General features: G+C 39.6%; 1 protein-coding gene across 13 annotated transcripts in view; it reads right to left on the bottom strand.

Moving 5' to 3' along the window:
- Positions 1 to 22105, bottom strand: part of mark3a (MAP/microtubule affinity-regulating kinase 3a) — a 65059-nt gene that overhangs the window by 5322 nt on the left and 37632 nt on the right. For 6 of the 13 annotated variants that reach the window (XM_034674561.1, XM_034674559.1, XM_034674562.1 and 3 more), the window contains 6 exons: positions 18643 to 18742; positions 14896 to 15008; positions 14431 to 14578; positions 13278 to 13495; positions 12644 to 12747; positions 7926 to 8198 (listed from right to left, as the gene is read on the bottom strand). In XM_034674561.1, the coding sequence (XP_034530452.1) occupies positions 7926 to 8198; positions 12644 to 12747; positions 13278 to 13495; positions 14431 to 14578; positions 14896 to 15008; positions 18643 to 18742 (956 nt within the window). Of the gene's footprint in view, positions 1 to 40; positions 89 to 6026; positions 6054 to 7925; positions 8199 to 12643; positions 12748 to 13277; positions 13496 to 14430; positions 14579 to 14895; positions 15009 to 18642; positions 18743 to 22105 lie in introns of all 13 variants that reach the window. The other 7 variants (XM_034674553.1, XM_034674551.1, XM_034674556.1 and 4 more) reach the window with 2 other exon arrangements.

Genomic DNA, 22105 nt, shown 5'->3' with positions numbered 1-22105 from the left:
GTCTCAGAAGAAAGATTGAGGGATTGAAACAGCCCCTTACTCTAGATCTTCATCTTCCTACAACTCTCTATATCTTCCGCTCCTGAATCTGAAAGAAAAAATGGGAATCTGAAAACAAAAACTGCGATTTTCTCAATGGAAACATGACAAGAAAAAAAAAGAAAGAGAGAGGGAAAGAATATCAAAAATGTATGACATGAGGAGAGGCCAAAAAAGAAGTAAAAAAATGATGGAAGGATGATGAGAAGGCAGGAAGGAAGGACAGACTGAGAGAGACCGGAGGGCAGAAGACTTACTAAGGGTCTTTCCTCCCTGGGTAGAAGGGACGGCTGGCCCTGTTTTGGCCGTCTGCCGTTTGGCCGGGTCAATAGTGACCCTAGGCAGAGGAAGAGCAGCAAGAGGTCAAAGGTTAAAGGACACAGGAAGGTTAGGAGGACAAAAAACACACAAGCTGTGAGGAGAGGAGGAGGAGGAAAGGAGGGAGGTGACTGAACCTAAAACGTCCTGAGGAGGAGGAAAATGATAAAAAGTTGTTGGTTAAGTGGAAAGAAGAGCGGTAGATTTCTTTAAGAGAAATGTACGGAGGGTCCAAACGGACAGAATGGAGTAAAGGTTATCAGACGAGTCAGGAAGGAAGGATCGAATGAAGAATACTGTTAGTTAAATCATCAGAATGGAGAGAATGTGGATGCTAACATCTCTGTGTAGGGGTTTGAAGGAGCTGTTAGTGCTAATGACAGCATGCTAACCCATCCAATGAAATGTTGAATTGTAGCAGGTACTGTCAACATGTTTAGAATCTGTGCTTCTAAGCCAATCAGCATCCAACTTAATTACAGCTGAGGCTGAGAAGTATAGAAGTAGTCTTAAAGGCACTTTGGTGATACTCATTAGATTTTATCCTCAGGGGAGCATGAATGGATGAACCACATTTCACATGAATCCATCCAACTGTTCTTGAAACAGAAAACCAAAGGTGCAAAACTCATAATGCTAACGTTAATGCTCTCACCTTTATTTGAACATCATTATAATGAACAGATATCCTCTGGGGACCATGAATCTCTGATCAGAATCTTGTGGGGATCAATGCAATAGAAGTTCAGAAAACATACTAAAGGATTGTTATAATTATGGTTAGTACTATTACTATTATTACTGTTATTATCATGATTAGAATTGTTTAGTATTAAGTTATAGTATTTGTATTTATTTATTTTTATTTTTAATCTATCGAACTAATAACTATCATTATTGATACTCTTATCATTACTATTCTTATTAGTATTATATATATTCTTATTAGTATTCTCTATTTGTATTTACTCAATTTCTTACTTGCCCACTGAACCATTTTCCCCTTTATTTTTATTTTTATTATTATTATTATTTATTCATATTTTCATTTAATATGTATGTGATGGTATTATTATTATTCCTGGTGATTACTGTTATTAGTATTATTTTTATTATTCGTAGTAGTATTTGTATATATTTTAATTTATTTATCTCTTATTAATATTAATTTGTGAATGTATTTGTATTTAATGCTTGGTCTCTATTAATTATAAATGATTTAATTTAGAAAATATACTAGAGGATAAATGAAAACTTAACTTGCTGGTAGTCTTAGAGGACCATGAACCCTGAACCATGTATTTCTTTAAGATACTTTGACTTAGATAAAGTTAAAACTGTTGGTTTCTTCTCCCAAATCCAACTCAGTTTAAACATGAATTCAAACCATTTATTTTGGTAATTAATTTGATTCAAAACTCACAATTTTCATTATTTTGGTCCTGTTGTAACTCAGGATAAAAACCCCAGAATGCTGTAAAACCTCTAATAAACTCTGTCCCAGTTAGAGGCAGGGTTACTCTCAGTGGCAGGGTGGAGCCGCGTGTTTTGACAAATAAAGGAAGCTCTGAATTAGAAGCCCGGATACATTAATTGTTTATCTGGTCGTCTGTGCATAAAGCGCCTGATTCTTTACTTTTACCGAATGCCACATTTACTGATCACAGCACAGACACAATGGAATGCTGTCGGGCTGTCAACAAATCAGCAGGAAGACACTTCTCTGTGGCAGGAGGAGGAAGGTCTATGATCAGCTGGAGCGTGTGCTACAGTCTCCTTCACGTTGATCAGGAAGAAGGCTGAAGACATTCATTCCCCCATGAGTGACCGGAGAGACAAAAGGACCTTACTGACTGCTGGCTTGAAAGGCTGAAATAACAACGGAAACCACTTCTTCACTGGGCAAAAGTTTTGTTCTTAAAATTGCCTCTTATTGACACCTGTCCAAATAAAGGGGGGTGAGTTTACAGATTCAAATAAAGAAGACTACAGTTTTAATGTTTGGTTATTCTTCTCCATTCTCCTGACTTCACTAACACCATCATCCACTGATGTATTCATCTGTTTTATGAACCCGTCTGATAACACTGAACCACATTTTGCTTCCGTAGAAATGAAGACAAACAGTAAAAAACAAAGTGAGGTGATAAGAGTGAGATGGGAAGTGACAGACGACACCAGAGTGCAGCGACTCGAGGCTCTGGCTGACGGAGACACCGTGAGAGGAAGAAGACTGTCCACCCATCAGCCACCAGAGGGCACTGCTGAGCCTCCAGACAGCGGCCTGCAGGGGCCATGAAAGCCGTCTACAGTCCTCACAGAACATACTTCACTTTGACCACAAACATTAAACTGAATCAATAGAAGAAGTCTCTGCATGATTTTTAGCTCCCTGGACTGCTGTTGTCCAAACCCTGATCCATCTGAATGTGGGAGAATAAACCAAAGTGACTCCTTGAAGCACACAGATGAAGATAACAGGGATTTAAGTGACAAGTGTGTGAAATGGGAGATTTAAAGAGATTTCTAGGTGTTCTGAACGTCTCTGTTGGCTTGTTTAGGCATGTTGATCTCAAGAGGGTTAAAATCTGTTTGTTTTTTTCAACCAGTGGGGATGCTTTATTCTTTAAGTTAATTTTTGGGCTTATATGCTTTTATTTTAAAGACATGACAGTGGATAGAGTGGGACACCGGGGAGGGAGAGTGGGGAATGACATGTGATAAAGGGCCTCTGTGCATGGGGCGCATGCGCTTTAAAAGAATGGGTCCACGATTGTTCAAGATTCCTTGCTTTAGTGATTGATGAGGTATCAATTCAACAGTTCTCTTTCTGTTCTGTTAGATATCAGTTTTTAAATTTGGCGTAAGAGTGTGTGAAGCTTTGGTGGATAGATGTAGACAAGTTAGCGGTGGAAGAGTTCAAATAAAAGTTAGATAAGGGATCGTAGAGCTGGTTAAACTTCTTTAAAGGTCATTTAACTACGTATGCTAAATTCTGCATCCATTTGGAGTAGATGTTATTTAAAAACCAGGATATTTTTTCAGTATTTAGAGGTAATAGATAGCTCACATAGCTGATCAAAAGGCAGCTACATGAGGAGAACACCTCTGACATGAAACCCTGAGAAGCGAAAAAGTTCCTCAAATGAGTCTCAGATCTGATCTAGGAAGACAAAGAGTTCCCAAAAACCAAACACAAAGAATCAAACAACAGGCCTTTACCCCAAACTCCTACATCCAACCCACAGCCTGTTAAGAGACAAAACAACTCTGAATGGATAAAATGAAATCCTGCACAGAAACAACGATGTACACAAACGCAGCGTTTTCAATCCCACGACAGATCTTTTGGTCCATCATGGCCCAAACATTTCCTCCTGTCTGTAAACAAGAAGAAATCTCATCCTTGATGATTTCCTCTGTTCAGACAGTCACGAGAGATCACATCTGAGGCCACAGAGAGTTAAACAAACAACAACAAAAACAACAACAACAGGGTCTGCTCTGTGGTGGATAAATACAGCAGGACTACGTTTAAGGCTCCGTCGGAAATGTGCATTTTTAACAGTCCAGAGAGGGAGAGAGGGAGGGAGAGAGAGAGAGATAGAGGGAGAGGGAGAGGGAGAGGGAGAGGGAGAGAGAGAGAGAGAGAGAGAGAGAGAGAGAGAGACCGGTTGTTTACAACAATCGTTGTGGTGAGAAAACAAACCACAATCAATGGTAGCTGCGAGAAGCGACCCCATGCAGGCATTAGCAATTGATTAGTGGCAGGCTGCTTCGTTGTTGCTGTTGGTTGAATCGACTGATTGTTCAAGGAGTCCGGTCAGCTCTCACAATCAGCCGTTATCCACTCAGAGCAACCACAGCCATGCTGAGTACATTTACACACACACAGCACTTTAAAGCTGCTTAAAGCTCATCTCATGATGATTCATGATCAGTGGATCTGTTATTGTTCATTAAAGTGATCAAAGATGTTGATTTGTCTTTCTCTTACTGCAACACATCCCTCAAGTATAAAACAAGTTCTTAATGACTCACCAAGAGCCAGATAAGAGGCTTGATAGCACTCACATGTCTGCACATTAAATATGACGCTGGAGCCAGTTAGCTTAGCTTAGCATAAAGACCAGAATGAGCACCTTGAAAAACTCTTTCCTTACTGCGTTCATTTCATCATCACTGCCTACTTTTACTGCAGAGTAAAATATTCAGATAAGACAAAGATACAGCTAGCAGCTGGTTAGCTTAGTTTAGCATAAAGACTTGAAGCAGAGGGAAATAGCTAGCACAGCTCTTTACAAAAGTAAGACATTTGGCCCTCTAGCATCTTGCAAAGCTCGATGATGAATCCTTTATTTGTAACGCAGATATAAAGAAACAAACAGAAGCTCATTAGCTTAGCTTAGCATACAAACTAGGAGCAGAGGACACCTGCTAGCATTGCACCAGTTTAAGCTGCTGTTGGTAGGAATGGTGTAAAAAACGTTCCTTTTTTTATCTGCTGGGTTTGGAGAAAAGGTCATGATGCCCATTGGTCTCTGCCTTTTCCAAAGCCTTTGTATCAAACAATGTTATTATTCCCCTCGTTCCCATAATGACAGACCAATCATAGCTAATCTCCAATCCTCTGTCCTGATTGGTTAAGGGGCCGCCCCTACTACATCCTCCGATTGGTGATGAGTCCGGCACTATCGTGACTGCACACGCTGATCTGTGTTGGGGGGCTAAGAGGAAATCTGGTTGGGAGGGACAGTGTTGACATTCGAAGGCCCTCTCTCTAAACAGATGTTTACTCTGTGACTACCAACAGCAGCTTAAAAGGGGAAACTAAAGCTCACCTATGAAGAGTAGAGGGCAGATCACATGAAACATTACTCAAAGGAAAGGTATTTATACGACTAAATCTTTTCCTAATTAGCAAAGTGAGGATCTCCATATCTTACAAGAGAGCGAGAAACTGGGGTTTACATGGAGTCAGATGATGTCTAGGAAGTTTATATTGTGCTAAACAGTGTGCAATAACCAAACTAATAACCAAACATCCTATATCAGTAGTCAGTTTATCAGGTACACTCAGCTACAACGAAGCACAACAACCTTTAATGCAAAAACCTTCACAGATCTGTAATGTTTTGTTTTTGTTTTCACTGTTGAAGATGTGCTGATTCAACTTTATGACCATTTGAAGGGGTTGATGTTTGCTCTGCTGTCGAACTGTCGTGAAACTTCAAGTCACAAAATTTACTTTCAAAAGTCGCTTCATGAGTCGTTACGAGTTTGGGAAAGTGATCCTCTGCTCTAAGAGTCACAACAAGACAAATCATGAAGGGTTAATAACTTCAGACAGATCAGATCAACTAAAGCTAACTGACAGCTGGCTCCAGGTTCATATTAACCATGCAGACATGAGGACTCTTGAGAGCTAATAAGCAGAATGTTAATCAGCTCTTAATTTGAATCTCTTTGGTTGGCTCACATATATTAAAAGTATAATCTGATGATAATCTGCGTGCATGTAAACGTACTCAGAGAGAGTTGAGTTCTGCTAAGCGGTGTTAGTTCAGTGCCAGCAGCCCCACACGTCTGCAGACTCTCAGAGGAAGATTTTCAGTCAGTTTGTTTTCGTTATTTTTGGCACAGAGCGAAAGGCAGTACAGGAGTCCTACCTTTTGGCAAACCTGAATGACATGTTTCTACAAACAGAATCAGACAAAGAAACAGTGAAAATGGTGAAGGAGGAGTGAGAGGAGCAGGGGGCAGGAGGAGGAGCGAGGGAGGAGGGAAGGAGGGAAGGAAGGAGGGAGGAGAGGGAGAATGAGGAGTCTGAATGAGTGAACAAAAATGGGTGATTGGAATCATCAACAGTGGAGGGGGAGATTCAGCTTCTTCAGAGATTATCATGATTTCAATTCCTCATTTCAGCTCAGTCATTGCAGGAGTGGCGTCGCTGCCCGGGCTGCCGCTGAAGAGAACATGTTGCTCTTCATCATCTTGCTGGAATGATGTTTGAAATGAAGGCCGCTTTGACAATCACTGCTGCAGATTCACGTTTGTTACACAGAGACAAAAATCCTAAATGCTCGTCGAGGGAACTTTAATAAATCTGTTGACACTACACTTATAGTTTCCTCTTTTAGTCACTCGTCTTTGTTTTTATCAAGTAATCTGTCTAGTGCTGTTGATTGTGTGTGTAAAAGGTCATCTTATTCACTTTAAACCAAATCTACCTTCAAATTAAGTAACCTAACCTATCTATACTCACATTAAAGTAGAAATACGTTGCTGTAGAACTGCGTCTTGTTATTAAAGGCTCAACAAGCAACACTCTGCAGGGAAATTTATTGTCTTACTTTCTCAAATTGTAGAAATCTTGTGTTTTTTTTGATACGACATATTTAAAATATAAAAGGGTTAATCAAATAAAGTCAACATGTCTTACTATGCATGGCTCCCTTTAAAGCTTCTCTAAATTGAACATTTTGTATATATCTTAAATTGGTATTATCTTTATTTATCTGTTTTTAGTTTTACTTATTTAAACTCATTCTTGATTGTACTTATGTCTGGGTTGCTGCAACAACCGAATTTCCCCCCGGGATCAATGAAGTAATATCTTATCTTAACTTGACAGTATTTGAGCTTTAATTCAAATACAGAAATAGAGTCGTTAAACGTCGACCAGAGCTTCAATTATTCTGTTTTATTATAAGACTAGACGATCTTTTCGAATTAAGTTATTTCTAAAAATTTGCATAAAAGAATGTTAATTTTAAAGAAAAAGACATATTTTCTATTTTATTGTTGCTTTTATTTCAGCCAATTTAAAATATTGGTGTACAAACTGTGTTCCATTTTTAAGTTATATAATTTTTTCATTTTTTGATCCTTTTTTGACACATTTTTCTACTTCTATTATTTATTCACTAATTTTCTCTTTTTTGAGCTGCTACAATGAGTCAGATTCCCCTGAGATGGATCAGTGATAGTTTTCTTAACTTATCTGAACTTTAGCAGCATTCAAAGTTTAAATTGTTTTTTAAAGACCAAATAAACCAGAGTAAGATTGCTGTGTCACCATTAATGTGCAAATATTTCGCCATGATTCTTAATAAAGAAAACGATTAGCCAACATTTTGATAAAACAGAACTAAAATGAGTAAACATCTTCTGCAGTGACCGTTAAAGACATCCCGTTTTCACAAAGGAGGTCAAATTGTGGCTCATTTAGAGCGGTTTCAGTTCTCTTTGGTCGGCAGCCAGGCAGCGACAGATCAACAATTGAGACTCAAGAGTAAATCACATGGTACAGGACAGTGAAGTGTTCCCCCCAGCATGTCATCTATCATCCTAACTCTACAAGGCACTGTGTTGATTGGCTTCTAATCAGGCCAGACAGAGTCACAGGAGATGACTCTGCACAGAGCGGGGCTGGAGTCTCTCCTCTCTCTGTTTCAGTCTCAATATTTACAAAAAGGAGTCAAAATGAAGCTTTAAAGGATCTGAAGAGAAAGAGAGGTAAACCCCAACCCTTTAGTGTGACATCACTGAGGTGTGTCTTCTCCTACCTGCGGGTGAGTTTGGAGGTGAGTTTGGAGAAGAGGTTACTGGTTCCACGACTGCGGGTCTGAGAGAGAGGGGTGGCGTCGTGTGAGAGTGTCGGTGAGGCCGGTGGCCCGTTGTACGTGGCCGTGCGGCGGTCTCTCAGCTGGCCCCCGTGGAAGGTGCTGCGGCTGGCCGTGCCTCGGGGGAAGCGTAGTCGGTCGGGTGTGGTGGCGTTGGCGATGCTGTGGATCGACGCCACCGGGTTCCTCTGGGTGCCGGGCGACACGGCTACGCTGCTGAGGTGGAGGAGGATGGAGGAAGGAGAGATTAGAGTGCGAGATAAAACACATGTGGACAGTTTTTCCACAGCAGACATGTTCTTCCTTTTTTTAAAACCTGCACCTGAAGGTCACATTTAAACCTTTTAGTTATTATTTGAAATTGAAAAGACCAAAGAAGGTCAAAGGTTACTGCTAGAGTTCAATTTGGTGGAAGAGCATTCTTCTGCAATGGAAAAACCTTCATGACAGCTGCAGCATGTTTCCCTCTTTATCCATTAAAGTGGCTGAGAGGTTGTTACACCTACATGGAGATCTGACTCTGCTGAGAGGTTTGCACTAAATGAAACCTGCAGGTTAGATGTGACACAGGGAAGGAAATTAATACAAAATAAATATAAATTATTCATTTCATTATGTGTTTGTTCAACATTTACAAGCCAGTTTACTTATCTCATTTCATAATCTGAGTTTGATTTATTACAGATATGCAGGAGGGGAGGAAGCTCGATAACTCATTCAAATTTGTGATAAAATGACAGTTTTTTATTCATTATTACGATCCGTCTGACCTCGTCATCTTTTTATAAACTAAATCTAAAACTGAACCATCAAATAAATAGTTCCCTACGTGCATCTACAGGTTTGTATATATTCTTGTCTGATGGGTTAGGTGAGAAGGATATGTAAGTATGTTTCAAATAAAAGAATACAAACTTAAATCATCCCTCTGCAAAGCTGTGAATTTGTTTTTAGTTCATGTTTGAGTCTCAACACGGGAGGATCTTATTACAAAATGCTTTTAAATATTTTTGTATCATTCACTATTATTATTATTGTTATTATTAATAATATTATCATTATCTTTGTCATTCTTCTTCTTATTTTTATTAGAAGTCTTTTTTCTCTTGTTTTTAGTAGGCTGACTTTTTGTCCGGTTTGATCTATAGAAAAGTGATCACCAACTTTCAATGATGATTAATATAATGTTCATTCGATTTTTTTTTTATTTTTAAAGCTTTTTTTGGGGAAATTAAATTAAATTTGAACAAATCTTATTAAAAAATGCTTTTAGATAATTTGTATCGTTTATTATTATTATTATTATTATTATTATTATTATTATTATTATTATTATTATTATCTTAGTTACTATTAATGTCATCATTATAATTATTATTTTTAGAGCTTTTCTTTCTCCTGTTTTTATTAGGCTGAATTTTTGTCATATTTATTCGATAGAAAAGTGATCGAAGACTTTCAATTATAAGTTAATTTGTTTTTTTTACTTTTCTATAATTTTTTTTCTGGGAAAATATCAGAACATGTTCAAGCTTCTTAAATTGTAGGATATGCTGATTTTCTGTACATAGATTCTTTTTTCTTTTTTAACAAAAATTAAGAATCAAAAACAGAGATTCATCAGTTTTGAGATGCTCAAACCTCTTCAAATGGTAGTGGGGGACCTGTGGCACTTTGCTTATCATGTCTTGTCCTGTGCAGTTAAAGTAACCTTGAACTTTGGCATTTTTTTAAGATGCTAATGTTGTCCCTGAACCCTTTAAAAAAAACTGGTACAGTAAAAACGTCTGAAGCTGAAGAAAAATTACAAAATAAAACTCTAAACAAAATTAAAGAGTTACTCTGACATTTTGTCTTACTTCAGGAAAGTAAATTCTGAATATGAGTCCAGGCTCAAATTTACAATAAAATTTCCAACCCTGAACATCAAGCCTCCTAACACGTACAACAAAAAGAGTGAGTTCTGTGTTTCTGATCAGTTAGAGCCTAAACAAAAACAGCGATGGTCTTAATGCTGGAGCAGCAGGGGAGCTCAGCCATCGTGTGGGACACCAACATGTGAGGGAGGATCCAGACGGAGAAGATCAGGGGTCAAAGTTCACAGCAGAGGATGGAGGAGAGATCAGGAGCAGAGGGCTGTGAGAGTTTAGTCATTGCGAGTGTCTGCAGCAGAGACAAGCGTTCCTCCGGTCTATGCTCGAGCAGCAGGATGATGCAAACACGGAAAAATATGATCACAGAGTTCAAGCCGTGTTCATCAGGGGAGGCAGCTTGGGATCACTGTGAGGAGTCATATTTTTCTCTGCTTGTGCCTCCATTTATATCAGTGTCTAAAAACAAGGACATCTGGAACGTGCAGGCAAAAGTTTTTAAGTGACAGGTACTTAACTTCAAATCTGTTTGTAGTGGTAACTGACCGCATTTTATAGCTAGGTGACACAGTGTATGCATGTAGAGTCAGTCCACTGTGTGTCAGACCTTATCGTAGATCGGTCATAGAAAACGAGAAACTCGTGCCAGAGGATGTGGATCCGGTCATCTACACTACCAGTCAAAAGTTTGGACACACCTTCTCATTCAAGGGTTTATATTTATTGTAATGATTGTAAACACTGTAGATTAATACTGAAGACATCCAAACTATGATAGAACAGATATGGAATTATGGAATGAACCAAAAAGTGTTAAACAAAGCAGAATCTGTTTGATATTTTAGGTTCTGTAAAGTAGCCCCCTTTTTCCTTCATGACAGCTTTGCATACTCTTGGTATTCTCTCAGTCTGCTTCATGAAGTGGTCTCCTGGAATGGTTTCTAATGAACATGAGCCTTGTCAAGAGTTCATTTGTAGAATGACTTGCCTTCTTAATGTGTTTGAGACCATCAGTTGTGTTGTTCAGAGGTAGGGTTAGTACACAATGGATAGCCCTATTTGACTACTGTTGTAATCCAGATTATGGTAAAAGCAGATTATTTCATAGTTTTGATGTCTTCAGTATTAATCTACAATGTTGAAAATAATTAAAATAAATACAAACCATTGAATGAGAAGGTGTGTTCAAACTTTTGACTGGTAGTGTATATCCTTCAGCGACACTAGAACTGTTTAAATATTCACTTTCCTAAAGAACTGATGACAAATAATGAACGTTTTTATGATATTCTAATTGTTCGAGAGGTAATAGTAGATTAAATCCAGTTTAATAGGCTTGATAAACAAAGATGGAAGCTTTGGACTGCTGTGGCTCAGTGCTTGACTGGGAGGTCTCTCAGCCAGAGGGTTCAAGTTGACCCCGACTCTTGCCCTAAGGTTGCTCCTAAAGATATGAAACGAGGGGTGAGTAAATGTGTGCATGATTAGATTCATGTCTGATGAGCAGATTGGCCTCTACATCAGTGTTTGAATGTTTGTGAAAGGGTGAATGTGACACACAGCGAAGTGTACGAGTGCTTTGAGTGGTTGGAAGCACGATGAGAGTAAAACTAATCTACTGTTTTTAAAGAGGCTTCAGGTACTACGTCTGAGCTCAACAAAGAGGTGTGCTGAACAGCTGAGGGACAATGGAGAGAAGTCTTTTCTCTGTTGTAATGCTAATAATCCTATATCATCATGATCTGTGTATAAGAATACTGAGGTTGGTTGGGGGATGTTTCTCTTTTACTTGCTCACAGCAGATGAAATATGTTTCAGACACTGATAACAAAGATGCACGCTGTCCTTGCTTTCTCTGCAGGAAATGGTGTCCATGGTTTAGTTGTGGGGTTACAGAGTGTGAAGCTGGCTGGATGTGCAGGTTAGCGAGGGGCCAAACAGGGGCTGAGACAAGAGAGGAGACAGACAGGGGGGTTTGGAGGCCCTGCTGTCTTACTTGGGCGAGCAGTAGTCCAGAGCGTAGTAGGAGTGGGGCAGCGTGGCCCAGCCTGCCTGGCAAACGTACAAGGGGCCGACGGTTTGATACCTCTGCTGCACTGAACTGGACGAGGCACCGAACGCAGCAGCCGCAAAGGCAGAGGAGGGGCTAGTGGCACAAGCCATCTCAGTCATGCTGGTCATGCCACGATGAAGAACAGAAAAAAAAAAAAACACCCCCAAAAAACCACAAACACACACAGGCAGAAATGAAAACAAGATCATGAGAAAGTGAGTACAAGACTGAAAGAAAGAGGGAGCAGAAGAAAGAAGATGAAGGACTGGAACAAAGAAAAAAGGAGCCTGTCTGGGTTTGGGAGAAAGTCAGGCCTTATATGGAGAAAAGCTGCTATTAGAGCTCAACCAGTGTGAGCTCAGAAGGCTTACAATTATTTCTGCATTTAGCCGTCCAACATTCATATTTATAAGTCAAGAGTGTGACCACATTTGTGTTTATAATAAGGATTGTTGCATTCTTGTTGGGTAGAAAACCTCTAAAGCAGCATTAAAACCACTAAACTGGCAAAAGAAAGCAACGGCTAGTGATGAAGTAAAAACTGAATCAACAGACTGACCCTCTGTCGAAGGTCCCACAAGAATGTGCAGGCTCAATAATGTCATTACAAACCAGGAGGGAGAAATGTATACTCATTCAGCTTCATGTGTGTGGACTACTGATGATGAGGACAGACTTAAGTTCCGATCTCTGTGAGTTTAAGATGTTTCAGGAAAGGGTCAGAGAGCTTCCCGTACCTGTTCTCCTTCCCGTTAGGAATGACAGAGAGGCGGTCTGTGTTGTTTCTGTCGCTGCAGACGTACGTGTTCCTCCTGGTCATTCCTGCCGATGCTGTGTTATTCTGCAGATAAACAGACAGAGATGGGATATTTAATCTCTGCAGATTGTCGTGTTTCAGGCAGCGCTCAAGATAAAAACAACAGCTCACTAGGATCTACATTTACTTCTTTACCTTCAATGGAATGAAAAGTACAACATATTAAGAATGATTACACAAAATTATAAAACCAGAGAGAAGCACAGGGTTCATAAAGCCTTCAAATTCAACATTGAAGCTCTTTTTCAATATTTCAAATCTAGAACAAAAATCTGGATGTCTTCACTCTCATGTTTTGATTGTTTAGTAAAACTTGAAGGTAAAAACAGAATTGTACACCCAAACTAACTGGTTCAAAGTCTGTTTGTTTGGATCATGTTAACTCAGCCAGGTCTGATTAAGTACTAGTTAAAGGTTTTAACAGTGTTAGGATAAGATGGATCCTTGTGATCTCTGTTGCAGGCGAACAGTCGACAGTTTCTCAAACAAAAAGAAGAGAATCGAGTATTTGTTTCTGTCTTTGATCTCAGCTGTGATGTGACGACTGAACTCACGCTGGGGCCGGTGGTGGCTCCTTTCCTGCGGTCAGGGATGTCGGCCTTGTTGGGGTTGTTGGCGTTGCCCAGCAGAGGGCTGGCTGGTGGCGCCCCGCGGCTCCCTGGGGTGCTGGGTTTACGAAGCTGGACTCCGCTCTCCTCCTTGGTGTTGTTCTCCGCTGTGGTGGTCTGACTCCTCTTTGGATGAGCCATCCCCGGAGGGACGTTCTGACCGACTGCAGGGAGGAAAAACAGAGACGCAGATGTTTGATGGATGACTCAGAAGATGGGATCAGTACGCCTGGCGAGAAGCCGTTTTTAATTCAAAATGTGACAACCTGCTAGAAGAAAACATGACTCTTAAAGGGACAGAGCACGTTATCATGAGGACATAAAGGTAGTTTCACAGAAAGCTTGAAGTGTAAGTGTCTCTTGTTTGTGTTTTATAGCTAAATAATGAGTTTGAAGCCGTATTTTGTGGCTTGGGCTGAAACTTTAACTCGTTAATCAGTCGGCAGAAATTCATTCAACAACAATTTGGACAATCAGTCATGCAGAAACGCCAAAAAGTCCTTAAATCAGCTTTCAGATCAGAGCTAAATGTTGGTTTTTCTTGACTTTTATGATAGTGAACTGAGGGTTTCAGTTTTGGACTCTTGTTTAGGGCAAACAAATCATACTTCTTTAGTTACTGAGCCCTTAATCAGCATTAAATCCCTTTATTCATCAGATGTTCAAATGATAGAAGAAGAATATATAATCCATGTATTTGATTTACCATTCAAACATGAATCCTACAGAAGAGTCAAAGTCTCCTCTGAAAGAACGCTGAACAAAGCGTGTGAACGGCTGCTGGAACTGGAGCTTAAAGGGTTCTCAGTGTAGCAGTTTAAGCTGACAGAGAGGAAGCAGTCCACACCTACGTTATTGACAAAGCATTATATCACAGAGGACAGCAGTGAGCTGTGCAAATAAGCTAAAGGTTAAAGTGCCTCCATCATGTGACCGGTTCGATTTAACTGCTTTCATCTGCCTGGCAACAAGATACTGACTGAGAGCAACCTTTATTAGGAGCTTATTGAGCTCACCCCCTCTAAAGATGCAGGAAAGTCACATTCAGTTAGACTAACAGATTTTGTTTTCAGTTCAACTTTGACTTTGTCCTCCTCACCTTGTTCACTGTAGCGCCTCTGTTTGTGGTTGGAGGAGACGCTCCTCTGGACTTTGAGGTGGGAGGGCGACTGGCCGTTGAGTTCGCTGCTGGGCCTGGGTTTGGCCAGAGACAGGTTGCTGCTGGAGGCCGACTCGCTGGGCTCCAGCTGAGGAGACAACACACACGCACACACACACACACTGAATCCTCCTTTCACAGGCTACGTTTCTACTGTTGACATGTATGACGAGTGATTCATGAGTGCTAAATTGTTCAGAAGTAACTTGGTGCATTCACACTAAGATGACGATGCTCATACTTAACCTGTGCATTTACAGTTTTTGACCAAGGTGTCTGACCCTGTCAAAATGTCCATGTTTAACCAGTGTAATTGAAGCCCTTTATATTCTCAGTCTCTAACATTCTCTGCTCTGTAGTTTAAGAACTGTATCATGCTCTTATATTGAAAGCTTGTGCTCGTACCTCTGAGGCCTTCCTGCCCAGCAGCAGGTAGGTGGCCGTGATCTCGTCGTACTTCATCTTGGCCAGAGACTCCTGGATCTCCTCCAGGTTGTAGCCCATCCCTACCATCACGTCTGCACGAAACACAAACACAAACACAGCTTATTAAAACAAAAAGTTTCAACCAGCTGAATGAACACACACAACATGAAGGGCTTGATATTAGCTGCAGTTGTTAGTCTTTTAGTGATGTTGTATAAATGTTAATCATTTTACAAAAATCGATCTTTAGTCTGGAGACTCTGATTACATTAAAAAACAGGTCAGTGATGAAATGATTGAGAATAAAAAGAAGTGTTAACTCAAATTTAAAGGCTACGGAAAGACTCAAACTGAACACCTTAGAGGGAGCAACAAGTCAGTCATTATAAGTCTGACTCAAGCTAACATGTGCAGCAGTTACATTAGTGTCTCTAATGGAACTGCTGCACATGTTCATGCTTTATACATTCATACTGATCACACACTATAATCAGAGACCCTGACTCTTCTATAGACTCGTGTACATCACTCTGCACTCAGCTGCTTCTGACACCTCTGATGCTCCTCTGCATTATTATGTCTCGATGCTTACAGCGCCAGATAAATGATTCAGAAATTCAATCTCAAAAACAGCTTGTGTTTTGTTTTCCTGTCACAGTCATTGTTGGCTCTTTAAATATTTTGATGATAACGATCTGAGTGAGAAAAAGAGTGAGACAAAAAAAAAAAAGAAGATCTGCAGGAAATAACAATAACAGCATATGGCAGGCGATTAATTTTGCATGTAAATATTCTCACTCTGCCATTTTCTGTGCAGAGATTTTAGCACACGAGCATTTCTGAGAGGAGATGATTCAGACAGCAGCAATGATCAGGTAATCACCTCCCCAGCTCTCCAATCAGCATCTCTCTGCTTCTGATTTATCGAGGAAGTGGAGAGAGTGTGTGTGTGTGTGTGAGAGGACGTACACACTTACACACATGCACGCACACAGGTCTATGACGTGGGGCCTCCCCCGTCTGCTAGCTCACGTTTGCAGCAGCATGCCGGAGGAAGCAGGGAGGTGTATCCTGCTGCAGCCTGGTGTACTTTAAACATTTATCTGTGCGTGTCCGTGTGCGTGTGCGTGTGCGTGTGCATGAGCATGTGCATGTGCATGAGCATGTGCATGTGCATGTGCGTGTGCGTGTGAGATCTCTACAGCATGCATTATGTGAAGACTTTTATCCTTTCATCTCAACACGACGCAGCATATTAATCTTTAATAGACTCTTCTCTATCTGAGAAATGTTGGAGAACACAGCTAATGAAAGCAGATTACATCTTCAGAGATAAGACCGGGCCAACCTGGGTCTCATTCTTCAGATTTCAAGGTCTAAACATGTTGTGTGAACATGCACACGCTGCAGAAACAGATCCAGGGGAACGCCTCATGAAGGTGCTGCAAAACCTGCTATCTTCTGGTGTGATCGAATTTAATATTTTCACGCCAACATGGAGGAATTAATCCAAACATGTGATGAATTAAAGTGAAATACTGAAACCCTGCTCATCATCCACCTGTAGGGAAACACTGAGCGAGACCGGGGCTGAGAAACCAGCTGAGCCGCTGTTACCAGGCAGACTCTCTGATAACCATCTTTCATGCTCCTCTCTCACTTTAACCCTCCTCCTCCTCCTCCTCCTCCTCCTCCTCCTCCTCCTGCCTCTCTTGTTGCCCTCTTTCCAGTGATCTCAGGGTTGCAGCATTAGACACAGATTTGTTCTTCATTCAAGCAAATAACAACAGACATGTTTTTGATCCCTTAGTGATAAGGGTTAGTAATATAATTTAAAACCCATTATTACTGACTTGCTTTTATGTGACTTCATCTTTGTAACTGTTTTTAATTTTTTTTTATTTGATTATTATTTTTAATTTTTATCCAACTAATTAATTGTTTTCAATTTTATTTGATTATTTATTGTTTTAATTAATTAATTAATTAATTAGTTAATCAATTAATTTCATTTATTATTTTAATGTTCCTAATTTATGCTTTTCACTTTTTCTAAATTTCTTGATGTGATGTCGTCCTCTTATTCTGAAAACCTCTGTTATTGTCCTTCTAATGCTTTTATTTACTTAACCATTTTTAAACCTGTTTTAAATTCTGTTTAATTCACGTGTATTCTTTTTAACTTCACGTTGTATTCTGCTTGCATTGTTTAAATTCCTCCTCTCTGTCTGTCAAAAGGTTTACTTTGTTATCTGAACCATGCTTTGTTTGTCAAAGCACTTTGTAAACATTTGTTTTAAAGGTGCTATATAAATAAAGTTATTATTATTATAATCCAACAGGAATAAAAAACAGCAGGCATGTTTTAAGCCTCTTTCGGACTTCAAATGAGACTTTCTTTTTCTATCAGTTTAGAGAATGGCTTTTTGAAGACATGGAGTTAAATTATATAAATGTGGAGATCAATGTCCTCATCACGTCCGACAGTCGTGGTCCTGGTTGTTGAAACGCAGCGAGTTAAAGTTCATGCATTGAGGAAGTCCATGTCTTTCTATGCTCTCTCTGGCTGCAGCAGGGATTCATTTTAAAGCTTATTTTACTAAATTAGGAAGCCAATCTGCAAATCCAAAGACACAAAGACATACAATGACAAGATTTGGAGTAAAAGCTTTCATTAAACTTTCATTTTCTCTCCGTTTCAGTCTGCAAGAAATATAAGATGCAGGACTACAAAATCCAGAAGTAGCTCATCTCTATCAGGTGGGAAATTGCATTGTGGGGGAAAATTATAGAACTTCTTACACTTTAATATGATAGTCAAAGAGTTGCATTCACATTTGAATCTAATGTCTGTAGCATGACACTTTCCTGGTTATCTAAGCAAAGTAGTTTTTGAGGGTTGCTGTCTGTGTGTAACAGACGTTCAGCCTCCATGTATAAACCTGCCACCTCATTCACATCACCAGATGTGTATCTGGAGCTCTTGCAGCAGGTATTGCTCTTATCCCTCCTGAAGTCACGACAGTCAGCGACACTGTGCCGCGTGAGACGCCTTCTCCTGAAACGCTTGTGTTTTTTATTCCAGGAGAGGTTCCGTCAAAGTTTTATCTGCATTGTTTAAGAATGGGGGATTCCTCTCTGAGCTTAAGAACATCCCTCTTCCCTCAGCTCTCTTTTTCTCTGCACTGACTGGGTGACTGGGAGTTTGCACCGGCACATGTGCCAACCTCAGCTGCTGTTATGTAAGAGCCCTCCCCCCCTCTGTTCACAGCTTTCATCCAGGGCACGGCGGGGAGGCTTCTCCTCCCTCTCTCTGTCTTCACTCTCTCATTCTATCTCCACATGCACCAGCACGGCTCCCATTTACTTATTCATCATCACGTTTCATCTTTTCTCTTCAAGCTTTTCAGCGCTGAAATAATGAGACTGTTTTCTGCGTAGTGGAGCTGTAACTCCTCGAACGTTCAATTTCACCCAACATCAGACAAAAACAGTGAAGAAGAGAAAACACAGGGCTTGAGTTTTCACAGCAGTAAACAGAAAGGAAATTTCTGTTACAGCAGTCCACTTTTCTGATTACACAACAGGGTCTCACAGGCCCCACGGTCATAAGAGTGGAGAAAAACTTTTAAATGATCAAGCAAACTTTCCCCTGAAGGAAAGAAGAAAAAACACAGTAATGGGATTTTTCCAGCCACATCAGCAGTCAGAGTTTTATCGTCTTACCTATTCTCTTCTGGTCCGTGATGTCCAGCTCGGGTTCAGTGTAAGGCTTAAGCTCATCCTCCTCGAATCCTGTGTTGATCCATCGATCCTTCATGATTTGCTGCAGAAGAAGAGAGGAACAATTAAGGGTCTGAATGAAGGTGGATTTAATAAAGCTGGTGCATATTTCAAGAGTTTAATATCATAGTTTTGATGAATTGGTTGGCTTTATTTTGTACCTCAATACAGAGCATGCAAACAAATGTAATGATGAAAAACAAGTGCAGAGAAGCATGTACATTATCCATTACATGAGTGAAATCCATACACTGGATAAAAACATGAAAGTGGTCTCTGTGACGTCACCCGCTGGTTTCTGCAGAGGCATTATAAAGTCCAAAGATGGCAGTCGCCGTAGCTGAAATGCTGACTAACCCTAACTTCTGATCCATCTAGAAACTGCTGGTCGCATCATCTGAACCCCAATTATACATAACTCTCCTTATACAACAAAAAGATGAGTTCTATAAAAAAATCAGCCTCTGCGTCACTTTCATGAATAAAAGAACGAGGTTCAGAGACTAAAACCATTTTGATGTCATGTCTGTCTCTGCTGTAAAGATGGAGCCTTATGAGGATTCCTTGTCTTTTGGAGTCAGCCTCAAGTGGACACTGAATGAACTGCAGCTTTCTGCAGAGGCTTCATTTTGAACACCAGAGGTTGCCGCTTGGTTAATCGTCCAATGAGAGTCAAGAGTAATTAAACAACACATTTAGTCCCTTAGAATGTGTGAGTATGTATTTTGAGATGGCTCAACTTGAGGGCGAAATGTAAGTATACTCACTCACTTATCTGATTTGTTGCTGCCATAATGAGAGGTGGTTTTCTGATCAACTCCTTCTCACACTTCTGTCCTTTTGCCTTCTTTAACTGACTGTGGACGGTATGAAACATAGAAGCTAGTCTCTGTAACATCACACACATTGGTTTCTGAAGAGGTGCTTTGAAGTCCAACAATTGCAAACAGCACACTGGAAATGCTGACACCTTAACTTTGGGTCTACCTGCAAACGGGCGCAGAGGAGGAGCTGAGGCAGGATTAGCAAACAGCTACAACTCTCACCCAAGTGTCCTTCAGCTGTGACCCCAAGTATGCAAATTAATTCAGAACTCTGAGGTTTTGTATTTTCTCAACAGATGTGTGTGGTGTGTGTCATTGAAACTGAGCATCACCTCTACTTGTTGATGTTCCTCTTCCTCAATCAGTAGTACTAAATTTAAAAACAAAAGCTGTGTAACTTTGATAATATGTTGAATTTATGAAGCTGTTAAAATTATTGTTTTAACAGCTTGTATTTATCTATTTATTTCTTGTATTTAACAGATCTTTCTACCTTTACTTATTTTATACAATTTTACTGAATTGATTTTTAAGTATTTTTTATGATCACCATCTTTTCTCTTATTTTAGTCTTTTATTATTTTACCAATTTCTATGACTTTCTGTCTCACTGTTCTTCTATGAGGCACTTTGGGCTGCATGCTCGTACATATGAGAGGTGTTATTGAAAAGAAGTTGAGTTAGGAGGCTGTGTGCTTCATCTCCAAAAGCTACGTTGTAAAATTATAAAGTACAGCTTTAAATGTTTAAAATGACATTTACAGACTCAACTCTTTAAAATCTGACATTACATTTAAATATCTGTTCGTTGTGTTTCTGTGTGTCAGTGAATTTACTCTCTCTTTGTAAAGTTGATTTTAAAGAGCAAACTGGCAGAGGATGACCTGCACATATTGAATGTGATAGCATCAATAGGCCTAGATTATCATCCTGCCCTTATAGTGCCGCGCTGCATCACGTGTTCAGACCTTTATTTCCAATCCGCATCTGATCAATTCCTCTCTGGGGTTTAAATTAAGACTGAGCCAAACTAATTAACCCTGATCATGCTCTGATGTAACTGCAGCTGGAATCTAGGGCGTTAAATCATGGGGTGTCTAAGGCGAACATATGTGACCCAACAGCTTTTAGTTGTATTCACTTCATTTAGCTTGATACTGTAGAATAGAAATGTTTCCTACTAAAGAGAGGCAGAAAACATCTCTTTGATCAAACAGCCTGTTAAAAACGCACAAGTCCACCTTTAATCCTGATCAAGTTTAGAGCTCAGGAGACAAAAATAGTCTTAAAAAGGAAATAATGTTTCATATGTTAATGATATTCTGCTGGGAGTCAGGTAGGGCTGCATGATTACAGCAGAGAGATGATCATTAACACATTTTTCTCACAATGTGATCATCACTCTGATTGATCCGTGGAACAGTTCTCTCTCTGTCCTCTGCCTCTCACATCAAACATGACTATTTTAATCCCAGCAGATGCTCCCAGGGAAATGAAACGTCTAAATAGTTCTTCTGTCATCTGATTAGGAGTCGTGGGAGTCTAAATGATGGTTGGCATTTCAAACGGTTATCAGATACAAGCTTGTATCTATCAGGACATTTGGACACATTTTATAGAGGTCACTACTTCAGATATGTCTGCTGTCAGAGGAGAAGATTGTACTTCTTACTCTACTGTTGTTGCAGATTTTTCAGGTTTAATATAGAAATACATTACTTTTAATTACAATCATAAAATTCAGATCAGTTTCCATTGACTGCTCCTTCCGCACATGCTCAGTAGCTTGGAGAGATTATGTCCTGTGGAAAACTCGTGAAAACACAACTACTGGGTTTCAGGCTCACAGATATAATCAAGAATCTTTCTTTAAATATTTATTCTCTCTCTTTTAGACTTAAGTTTCTTTGATAAACCTGTGCAGATGATCTAACTGACAGAGATAAACAGTTTCAAAACTTCCCTTATTTTAATCCAAATACAGAACTGGACCCAGAGCACCTTCTGTGTTACTCCACAGACAAATGAAACCTCAGTTAATAAAACTCTGGTTTGTAGGGTGGGCTAGTTTGATTTCTGGTTGTAATTGAGTGTTTCTGCATCAGTGACTTTAACAGCCATGTTACTTTCACTTCTGCATCAGATAGTCTTTAGTTAACTTCAAGCAACCATTTGTAATCCCACTCTTAATTTTCCCCCTTTCATTTTTATATACATGTTTATATTTATTTATCCATGTTTATTTTATGTTTTGTTTTGTTTGTTTTGTTTTATGGTGTCACATCTGTATAGATATTTTAGTTTAATTGTCTGGGTGAGTGCTTATTAAGGATCCAGTGCTCAGGGAATAATGACATATTGTTTCTTGTCTCTGACTGTCCTCTGTTACTGTTCTTCTCAATGTAAATGTTTCTTGTGACCATATTTGAGAAAAAAAAACAAAAAAAACTTTAATTAAAACTAAAACTAAATCATCCTCTTCAAAAGTTAAAATTAACTTTGATGGGTTTAAATTATGTGAGAACTTTTGAAAAAACAACTTTGAACTTGGAAAAAGAAAATCTCAACATTTGTTAGTTTGT

The sequence above is a fragment of the Notolabrus celidotus genome, chromosome 22 (assembly GCF_009762535.1).
Source record: "Notolabrus celidotus isolate fNotCel1 chromosome 22, fNotCel1.pri, whole genome shotgun sequence".
NCBI lineage: Eukaryota > Metazoa > Chordata > Actinopteri > Labriformes > Labridae > Notolabrus > Notolabrus celidotus.
Note: the sequence above shows the minus strand (reverse complement) of the source record. Positions and strands in the feature narration are given on the sequence as shown.